The sequence below is a fragment of the Arachis ipaensis genome, chromosome B09 (genome assembly GCF_000816755.2).
Source record: "Arachis ipaensis cultivar K30076 chromosome B09, Araip1.1, whole genome shotgun sequence".
Taxonomy (NCBI): Eukaryota; Viridiplantae; Streptophyta; class Magnoliopsida; order Fabales; family Fabaceae; genus Arachis; species Arachis ipaensis.
Window position 1 is genome coordinate 4,525,278 of NC_029793.2, and position 10,966 is coordinate 4,536,243.

At 38.3% G+C, this 10,966-nt stretch overlaps 2 protein-coding genes across 4 annotated transcripts; both read left to right on the top strand.

The window, feature by feature from the left end:
* Positions 191-3,404, top strand: LOC107619673 (F-box/FBD/LRR-repeat protein At4g26340-like). 3 transcript variants are annotated; one of them, XM_016321968.2, is made up of 4 exons: positions 191-1,297; positions 1,423-1,572; positions 1,661-1,962; positions 2,818-3,404. In XM_016321968.2, the coding sequence occupies exons 1-3, from the start codon at positions 248-250 to the stop codon at positions 1,940-1,942; spliced, it is 1,482 nt and encodes a 493-aa protein (XP_016177454.1). In that variant the 5' UTR covers positions 191-247; the 3' UTR covers positions 1,943-1,962; positions 2,818-3,404. The 3 variants fall into 3 exon arrangements, with proteins under 3 accessions (XP_016177454.1, XP_016177455.1, XP_016177453.1); XM_016321969.2 differs by having other exon boundaries at positions 2,882-3,404; XM_016321967.2 differs by lacking the exon at positions 2,818-3,404 and having other exon boundaries at positions 1,661-2,236.
* On the top strand, positions 5,139-5,837 carry LOC110266727. The gene is made up of 2 exons (XM_021111692.1): positions 5,139-5,527; positions 5,598-5,837. The coding sequence occupies exons 1-2, from the start codon at positions 5,339-5,341 to the stop codon at positions 5,835-5,837; spliced, it is 429 nt and encodes a 142-aa protein (XP_020967351.1). The 5' UTR covers positions 5,139-5,338.

Below are 10,966 nucleotides of genomic sequence, written 5' to 3' on the forward strand. Positions count from 1 at the left end.
ATAAATTATATTGGTATAAATTTATTTTTATTCAAAATCAATTGTATAAAATTATTTTCATTCAAATTTTAGTTTGACAAAGGTAAATCCAAACAGATACACTTAAATATCTACAAATAAAAAATCAAAAACATATTTATTTATTTTTTAACATTTAAAAAAAATTCAATCTACACAATAGAAATTAGAGTAGAGATCAAATCCTAGTTTACCCTTTCCATTGCCATCGCCATCGCCAGGGCTGTGCATGAAAAGGTTTTCAATCCCAAACAAATCCAGCTCAATCGGTTCATTGATTCCTTCATTTACATTTTCAGTAGTGTCGTCAAAATTGACAATGCCGAAAGCGAAGCAAAGAAAAGTAGAAGAGGAGGAATCAACAAGAACAGGAACCCCCAAAATAGACCTAATCAGTAGCTTACCGGATTCCCTGCTTTGCCACATTCTCTCGTTCCTCCCAACAAGATGTGGCATGGCCACCAGCGTCCTCGCTCGCCGGTGGCGCCACCTCTGGAAGGATCTTCTAGCGTTGGACTTAGACAATAGTAAACATAGTCCTTATTATCTGCCTGGAGGGACACATCGATTCATTGCTTTCGTCAATGCAGTTTTCGCTCAACGCAAGTCTCTCCGTGTCGAGAAGCTTCGCCTCGCTTGTGATATACCTAGAGGCGAAAAGAAAACCATCAAAACATGGATTCGTACTGTTGTTGGACCCCACCTCCAAGAGCTGTATCTCGATTTATCTTTTGCTTGCAATGAGTTTGGAGATCGACATATCAAATTGCCTGAAGAGGTATTAACCAGTGCATCACTCGAGTCTCTTGTTTTGAAAGGCCACGTGTTTTTGACTGTTTATGATGGATTTGTTGATTTGCCATCCCTCAAGAACCTAGAGTTGGATCTCAATTATGTGGACCCAGACTTTGTTTTACTTGGTTGTCCGGTTCTTGAAAATCTCAAGCTCACTTTACACGAATCGTTCCCACTTAATGCGAGCCAACCTCCTGAAATCTACATGCCTGATTCCTTGAAGCGTTTAACCTTAATACAGGATGATGACATCGAAGAAGATATTAATGATATTGAGGATCTTGTGATAGACACCCCGTTACTCGAATACCTAAGTATCACATTATGGGCAAGATGCCTGCAGGTTTCAATTAGCGATTATCCCAACATGGTGGAAGCTCATCTTGATATTGATCAAGACCAAGAGCAGGTTGGTTGGGTGCTTGAGCTTCTCAAGGCACTCCGCCAAACAAAACTGTTGGACTTGAAACTTTCCACTATGGAGGTAATATTCTTATCGTAATTCCATTGTCCATTGAACGGATTACTCAATGTACTTCCTCCGGTTTTCGGTGAATTTTAGTTGTAGTTATGTGCTGTGTTTATTATCTTCTTATCTTCTACACACAGTGCTTGCTTGGTGCTCCTGCTTTTGAGTTGCCAGAATTTTCCCGTTTACATAATCTAGAGCTTCAAATTCCTTATTTCGACTCGGGATTTCTGATAAAATTGCTTCATAACTGCCATATGCTTCAAGTTGTCACTCTTCATAATCAGGAGGTATGATCACTTTTCTAGTTTAGCTATGTTGCTATTTCTATTCATTACTTGCTTGCATATTTTGAAAAGTTTTGTTTACTGTTGCCAGAAAGTTTCCACAGTGGAACCTGAGGAACCTAGTTGTTGGACACTGCCAATGAAGGATCCTAATTGTCTCATATCACATCTCAAGATTTTTGAATTTAAAGGATATAAAGACTCTGCAGATGAACATGCATTTGTTGCATATCTTTTAGAGAGAGGACCTATTTTGAAGACAATGAAAATCCATGCTGATCCTAGTCTTGGCGTAACATATAAACAGCGCATCCACCAGGAATTATCTATGGTACCAAGGAGCTCCAAAACATGCCAATTAATAGTTACCTGAGTAGCCAACAGTTACTTATGGTACAATCTCTCACCGTCTCTATTCTCTCTTCTTGATTTGCCTTACAATTTGTATTAAATGAAAGACTGCATCTTTGGTCCAATTCATGCGTCAATGTCACTTGTTTTCTTCAAATATTTGTTGAAGCTTTTGATTACTTTTTACATGGATTAATTTGTCTGATTGGATTATTTGAATGACTCTTCAAATCATTGCTGGGGTTTGGTTTGGTAGTTCTAGAATTTGCTTGTACCTTCTCCCTCAATGTCAATAGAACATCTTTGACTTCTTTGATGTTTGTTTTGCAAAACATACAGAAGTTTTGCCCTTTAGAATATGCATAATTTTCACAATACAATGTTTTTTACTCTTTTGGTGGTTGTTTCACAAGACAAACAGGCCGTTTTTTACGAATATATTAGCAATGCAGTAAAATGGTTTATTGTTTATTAATTGTGAGTGTTTTAGCCCCTAAGTTATGTTCCACTGCATAATATTTTTGCCCTTTGATAGATACTCTGCTGTTTAATTATTTTATTTATTTATAGCATGTAGAGCTCTATATATTGTTTGGATGTAAATAGTTATTCAAACTCTAAATGTCATGGTTTGTAATAAATGGTTTCTCTAATTGTGAATTGAATTTAGGTAATTTTTTGCGGAAGTATTTTATAGCACAATATTGCAGCCTATATTATTATGCATTTGCCCGTTTTCTTTTTAGTCTTCCCTAATTATTATATATATAGCCCATGTTGCAGTCTTTTTAGCTTTAATAGAAATTTATCTCGATGCCTGGTTTGCTATACAACAAGTCTATGGTCAAAAGATTGTTGTTTAATGTTTAGTTAATCATATGCTTTTAATCTCAATAGAAATGACATTCAAGAGGCATGAATGATTGTTTAATCTAACTATTTCGTGCTGAGAATATTGAAGATCCGGTACACAAGCTTCCTTCCTCTTGTGGTTCGGGAAGGGTAAATGCATCAACCTTGCCACTGCAATCCTCAAATCACTTTATGTATTTAACACTTTTGAGTAGATGACAGCTTCCTTGCCTTGTAGTAATGTATAACTAACTCTTGCTATAACGGACAATTTGAAATAGATGTAATGGGATTAGAGGAATTCCACCATATATTTTGCTGGACTTGATAGTTGATAAATAAGAATGATATGATTTTGAGTGTTACAAATGTTAGAATATAATTAGGATCAATTATAATTATTTACTATATCTGAATATTTATTATAGAATATTACGTCTTTATTATTACGATTTTCTTAGCCCCTATAAATACCATTTTATATTGTATCATTCCAGATAACTTGAATACACAATTTGATTACACTCAATAATATACACAATTTTTTTTTTCTCAAGCTTAGTCTCTTGTTTCTAACATGGTATCAGAGCCATGGTATCCTCCTTGAGGAGGATAGGTTGTTTTTTCTTCGGTTAAAATTACCGAATTTTTCATACTTTTTTTTTTCGTGCCATTTTTTCCCTTTCTTTTTTGTCGCTTCTTTGATGCTTTTTCACCTTATCGACTAGCCTATTCTCTCCTTCTTGTGTCTTTTCGAGTCGAATGATCAAACACCAATATCATTCGTTGTTTTCCTATTCTCATGAAGAAATCATATCGTTTTTGCTCTCTTTCGGCAGTTCCGTCTGCTTTCCTCGTGGCAGTTTCGCCTGCATTCTCTTGTGGAAGTTCCGTCTGTGTTTCCTTGTGACAGTTCTGTCTGTGTTTTTTTCCGGCAGTTCCGTATGCGCTTCCTTCAGACAAGTGGCAGTTCCGTCTGCGCTCCCTTCAGACTAGCGGCAGTTCCGTCTGCGCTCCTTTCAGACTAGCGGCAGTTCCGTCTGCCCGTTTTATCAATTTATGCAGTTTTTTTCTCTTTATTTCGTTGTTTTAAATAAGTTTCAAACGAGGGGAGATGTTAGAATATAATTAGGATCAATTAGAATTATTTACTATATCTGAATATTTATTATAATGTTAGAATATAATTAGGATCAATTAGAATTATTTACTATATCTGAATATTTATTATAGAATATTACGTCTTTATTATTACGATTCTCTTAGCCCCTATAAATATCCTTCTATATTGTATCACTCCAAATAACTTGAATACACAACTTGATTACACTTAATAATACACAAATCCTTTCTTCAGTTTAATTTCTTGTTTCTAACAACAAACTCTCTTTTCCAGTTTCCTTATTAATGCATAATTTTCAAAACTATGATTTCTATTAACTTTGTGAACGTTGACAAAAATATCCTTCAAACAAGGAAACTAACGATATCTATTATATATTTTAATATATAATAAATAACTAGTGCTAAATTCTTTGCTTGACAAGTGGATGCCTTCAGCATCTGAAAATGACATAATTACACGACATATGAAAGCAAAAATAGTGAACAAGAGAAGGTATAATAGTCAAAATATTTGCAGAAAAATATTATTAATACACCATTGTTTATAATATGAATAATTGCGCGGGATATTTCTCTTTTGGGATCAAAATTTGAAAGTGTAAATATGAGCATTTGAAATCGGGACCAGGTGAACAAATTTAAACTCATGGTTACTTTTAGAAATCAATTCTTTCTTTGATTTTCTCTTTCTCTCTTTTCTTTCTTTCTCGCACTCTCTCTAATTAAGGCAAATGTAAAGTAAACACAAACACCGTGGTAGCTTAAAATACAGATAGATATCACCGTTGAGGACTAGTGATGGAAGCTGGCAGACGGGAGAGCGTCTGGTGGCAATGAGTGGCGTTGCTGCCGTCAGTAAAGAAGCAACAGCTGAATCGGATCATATTCACAAAATTTTGGACACCCCAAAAAATGAGGAGTTGTTAACTAATTGTATATTTAGATTATTTTTTAATGAATAAAAGAAAGAGAGTGTGGGTTAATTGTTAGTTGTTAAGAAAATATTTTGGTAAAAATAATGTTTACTATAAAGAATCTGAGTAATGGAATTGGGGTAAAAAAATGTGCGTCAAGATTCAAACTGATCTTACAGAGCTAAACCCCAAAGTGGTTCCTGAGATTCACAGTTTGTACCAATTTAATTCCTGACTTACCAATTGCACCATTTATGTCCCCGACTTTGTTAAAATTGCACCAAGGTTGTCCCTAGCCACATCTCCGGGCAAATTAACTGTCGCCGGCAGTGACCTGGCACTGAGAAGCCACGCTGGCGTAGATAAAGGCAAGCTGAGGTGGCAATTGAAACTGTTTGACCCAATGTGGTCCCTATACCTAGTTTTAATCCCAATTTATAGCATGGCATCGTCACCCCTCTTCATCTTCTTCTCTCTGCCCAGCAACGTTCTTCATTGTCTTCGTTGTTCCTACTTGTTGAACTGCAATGAAAACCATGATTGGGTGTGCGAGCCAGGGTCAAGGAAGCTCAACACGATCGATGACGAGAACGCGGAGTTGGACCAGACCGTCGCGGGTACCAGAGCGGTGTGGGTGCGGCTGCCGGCTGGTGCTTCGTTGGTCCGGAACAACTACCAACCCAGATAAGCCCTTCTTCGGTTGTCCAAATTACAATGTGAGTTTTTGGTAAGAAAAATTGATTAGTTATTTTCTGTTCTTTCCTTCTTATGATATCTCATATTCAGACTAGGGGAAAAACATGGTGTGGATTTTTTCTCTGGGCTGATGATGTAGAAGAAGAAGAGGAACATGAAGGAAGAGTGGATGCAACTGCAGTTGACAATGAGCAAGTGAGAGTGAATTTAGCCTGGAGGATTGGAAAATTGGAAGTTGAAATGAGAACCCAAAAATCTATGATACAATTCTTAGGCATAGTGGTATTTTTCACTGTAGTTGCTGTGTTGATTATGACTTTGAAGTTCTGACAATGTTGTATGTAATGTGTTCATGGATGAATGAAAGTAAGAGGTGGTTTTTTATCTTGAGATATATGCCCTGTTTTTGATTGACTGGTTATCATAAAGAGAAATAATTATTTTATCTTGAGATATATGCCCTGTTTTTGATTGACTGGTTATCATAAAGAGAAATAATTATAGATCATCTGACATCATAATAGCATAATGCATAATGCATAATTACAAAAGCAGCAAAGATAAACATATTTGAGTAGCAAACATTAAAGGAACAAAAGAAGTGCCACAACATAGTTATCAAGGCTGGCAATACAAAAGTTATGACAATTGTCCTAAACAAAGCAACTATCTACTAACTGCCTTTAACAAAACAACAAAGTATTATCCTAAACATCCTAATGTCAAATTCATGAATTGTTCTTTTTCTTTGGTACTTTGAAACCGAGAGTTGGCACAAACTTCATAAAGTTGTGCAATCTAAAAGATGTAGCCACATTGGCTCCTTGCATTGGATCCACACCAATGGATTGAGGTGGTGGTGAGCTCCTCCTTTTGATGGGTAACTTCTGTGGCCTTGGTGGTGCAGGTGCAGCAGGTCCTGCTATGTCCTACAGCAGATAAATAGTTCAACACATGAGCCCAGATTGAAAAAAAAATATACTTCTGTGCTGTTGTAACGTGGTGAAGTGTATTACCTGTGATCCTTCATAGTTTGGTTGTGATATGTCAATCTCCACAGCAGGAGGGTTATCAGCTGGTGTAGCATCAGTTTGAGGGGGAGGGCCAGCCTCAGAAGCAGAAGCAGCAGTATCAGTTTAAGGGGGAGGGCCAGCCTCAGAAGCAGAAGCAGCAGTATCAGTTTGAGGGGGAGGGCCAGCCTCAGAACCAGAAGCAGCAACATTTGATTTGGTTTTATCTGCAGCAGCTTTTACAGCTGCAACAGCAGCAGCTACTTCATCCAGTCTCTTCTTTGAGCACCCTCTCTTAGTATGCCCTTTTACCCCACAATACCTACATGTGAATGGCTTCAAATGCCTTTTCAAACCTCCACTTGGTTTGGCTTTCTTATTACCATTGTTGCCCTCATCAGCATCTTTTCTCCTTTTCTTTGTCAAAGCTCCAGGCCTCCTCCTAATGTTAGGGGCCTGTGGTTGAGTGTACAAGGATTTTTCCCACAATGATTGGCCAGGAAGAGGGTTAATGTGATGGGCATAAGTATTGTTGTATGCCTCCATAGTACACAGATGGTGACAAAAGTCTTCCGGCCTCTTGTTTACCCTTGCAAGGGCAGCACAGGCATGAACACATGGAATGCCTACAGTTAGTAACACAAATGCATAGTAAGACAATCACAGTTTTCAAAGTACACAAATGTTAATGATTAAGTTAGAGAGTTTGATAAAGCTCACCGGTCAGCATCCAGAATTGGCAAGTGCATAGTCTTTTTCCAAGATCCACCACCATGTTTGTTGGATGGCCATGAACCTCAAATTTCTCATAGTCTTCATCACTGGTCCAGATAGGCATCCAGTTCTTTGATTCTTTTCTGATTTTATCTAGCGACTTTGAATTATAGGGGGGAGTATACCAACATGATTTGCCAGTTTACCTTATTCTTCACAATAGTTCTCATCACAAACATTCTCACCTCCTCAAGTAATGTGATGATGGGTTTGCTTCTGGCCTCTTTGATTCTTGCGTTGAAAACCTCACAGGCGTTGTTGCAAATGTTGTCCAGTTTTGGCCCATCGCTGAACTGGGACTTTGTCCATGACTCTCTAGGCCATTTGTTGAGATATGCCTAAGCCTCCTCGTTCACCCTCTTAATCTTGTTCATATTATTGATGAAATCTTGGAATGTTATAGATCTGGCACATTCCCAAAGCAGTCCCCTCAACTTAAGGTCCTTCCATTGTTTGTTGAAGTTCCTCCAGAGGTGCCAAACGCAAAAACGGTGGTGAACTCTTGGCATCACCTCCTGGACAGCTTGAATTAAACCCTGCAGGACATTGTTACACTATGTTTCAGAAACAAAAACTGATGTAAAAACTTTTATCGTGCCACAGAATAGTCCCTGAGTTTACATTAATGAACCTAATATAGTCCCTGACTTTCACATTTTAATACAATTTAGTCCCTTCAGTTAGGTGTAAAATGCACGATTGGTCCCTTGTGCTATTCGGATCTAACTAAACTAACAGTGCATATCAACAACCAACATCATGTATACAAAATTCAGAGGACATATATAACATACACATTTTACAACCATTATTCCCATCCAAACCACTTACATCTAGAGAATCAAATATTGTTAAAAGCACATGAAAGTTAACATTACCTTCTGCATATCAGAAATAAAGCACCATCCGTTAGTTTTGTAGTCTCCAAGATCAGCATGAAGCAGCTTCAGGAACCATCTCCAAGTGTCTGTATTCTCTATTTCAACTATAGCCCATGCAATCACGTAAATGTGATGATTGGCATCTTGTGCCACAGCAGCTAAGATCTAACCTCCAAATTGTGTCTTCAGAAATGCCCCATCAAGCCCAATCAAGGGGCGACAACCTGCCTTGAATCCCATTTTGCAACCATGCAAACAAACATACATCTTATCAAATATGACGTCTCCATTTGGTTGAGGTTCGATACATATCTGCACTGTAGATCCAGAATTCGTCTTCAGTAAAGTTTCAGCATAGTCCCTTAGTTTCGCATATTGTGCCTTCTCATCCCCGTATACTACATTCCTTGCATCTTCCAGTGCCCTTGCAATGGAATTTCTATTCAGAATAAGGTCACACTTTGTTCTGAAGTACACAGCAGCCTCGCATTGCTTGAAATTGGGGTATTTCCTTACCTTTTTCACTAATTTACTTGCAACCCAAGCCCTATTAGCAGCCCTGTTGGTGTTCTCCCTCGCACAATGGATAGTATACTCTCTTATAGCTTTTCTGAACTCATACTTGGTGTTGAATTTCATACCTACTTGTAGATGTAGCTCACCGAATCTTGTCCCATTTCTAAATATTGGAAATTTGTCTGACTCCTCATCAGATTGTAGCTCATCTTCAGAATTATGAGGAGTCTTCATCTCCTCTGAGTGCCAAGAATTAGCACCATCAGATTCTGCACCTGGGTCAAGTGCTTCATACACATCAACAATCCCTGGAATTTCCACAAACCCCAAGTCCACCTCTCCATCTGACACATCTTCAACCAATGCATCATCTGGTTGCATTATGTTCTCTTTTGTCTTAGCAGCAGCATGTGTAGCTCTCTTTTATGTCCTTTACTTTCTTATTTCTTGGTTTGGACATACTTGCATTATCTTCACTGCTAGAGCTATCTTCTTGTATTGGCTTAAAGGAACTATCCTCTGAACTATCATCATCACTGGAATCATCATTTATAGTTAAGTCAACATGAAGAGCTCCCTTGTCCTTATTAGCAAACCTTCTATATATTCCAACAGCCTGAGATCTTGTAATTCTCCTAGGTAAAAACTGAGGTTTGGACTTCATTTTTGCTTTGCCTTTATCTTTGCCTGTGGAGCATGCCTTGGTAGTCTCTCTCAGCTTAGTTTTCAGGCTTGGGTTGGACTTCTGATTGGGCTTCTGATTGGACTTTTTAGTCAATTTGGACCTGAAAATAGATGTTGGGTTGGGCTTTGACTTAGGCTTAGACTTTGGATTAGAATTGGGTTTCAGATTGGGTTTCTCATGAGCCTTAGCATGCATTGGATTTGGAGTTGTGTTATCATCAATGGGGTTTGGAATAGTGACATGGTTGGTCTCAGGGGGGTTGGAATAGGATTGTTTATGGGGATTGGGTTTGCATTTGGGATAGGATTCGGTTCTGTAGTTGGGTTCGAGGAGTTACCATCAGCTTCAGGACCCTCACTTGTGTTCTTCTTGCTCACCAAGTCTCCCTCACAAGTATCATCAACCCATACTACAACCTCCTTCCCTGCAATCACCTCTGGTGTGGACACCCCATGCTCAAAGTACACATCAACAACTCCATCATTATTCTGTGCAGCAAAACACATCTCTCTTAATTCACCATCAGATGTAAGAGCCCTCAGTCCACAATCTAAGCTCCTCCCAGGAGGCAGCCACCAACACTGAAGTATGTTGTCATACCCAAGCTCCTTGTAATAGTTCCTTATGAAGAACACATCCAACGTGTCCTCATCTAAATCTCCTAAGCAAGTTCTGTTATCTGGTGAGTACACTAGTATTCCATCATCATTTTTTTAAATGTTCCCCCATGATGGAACATAATATCCATCAAAGTCTCCATTTGCATTATGCAGAAAACCAAATTGAGGAACCAAACAATCAGATTCACACATGCAAAAACAAACATTGACATTCAACCACTTATAAAACACCAGAAACACCCATCAACCAACCCAACTAAAATTGTATTCAAAATAGAGCATGAAAAAAATTTTACCACTACACACAAAAATCCTAATAGATAATCAAAAAACTTTCAACTTTCATCAACCAAAATCAAATTTTCAACAAACACAGACATTGATGCTATTCTTTTTGTTGAAAAGCATTTTTTTTTCCGAGTTCAAACGTACCTTCGTGTGATCGCGATGAACTGCTTCTCCTTCCTTCACCAACAACGACCGCACAACACTATCACAGTGGCAGCGAACTCCACGGAGCCAAACGTTTTCAACCTTCAAACCCTATACAATGGCCAGCACTCAAGATTTCATGGTGCATTGTTTTGGTTTTCAGAAGACGAAGAAGAAGATGAAGTGATCATAGATCTTGGGTTATTTGGGTTTTGTTTCTAAACATACATGAAACGACGCTGTTTCATCCATCCACATTTTTAGCGCCAAGATTGCACTCCAGCGTGGCACCCAGCATGGCTTCTCAGTGCCAGGCTACTGCCGGCGGCAGTTAGTTTGTCCGGAAATGTGGCTAGGGACGACCTTGGTGCAATTTTAACAAAGTTAGAGACATAAATGGTGCAATTAGTAAGTCAGGAACTAAATTGGTCCAAACCATGAATCTCAGGGACCACTTTAGAGTTTAACTCGATCTTACAAGCAAACGTCACTCAAACCCGAATCGCTTTTTCTAAGCCAAGTCCTTTTGTTTTTTACCATT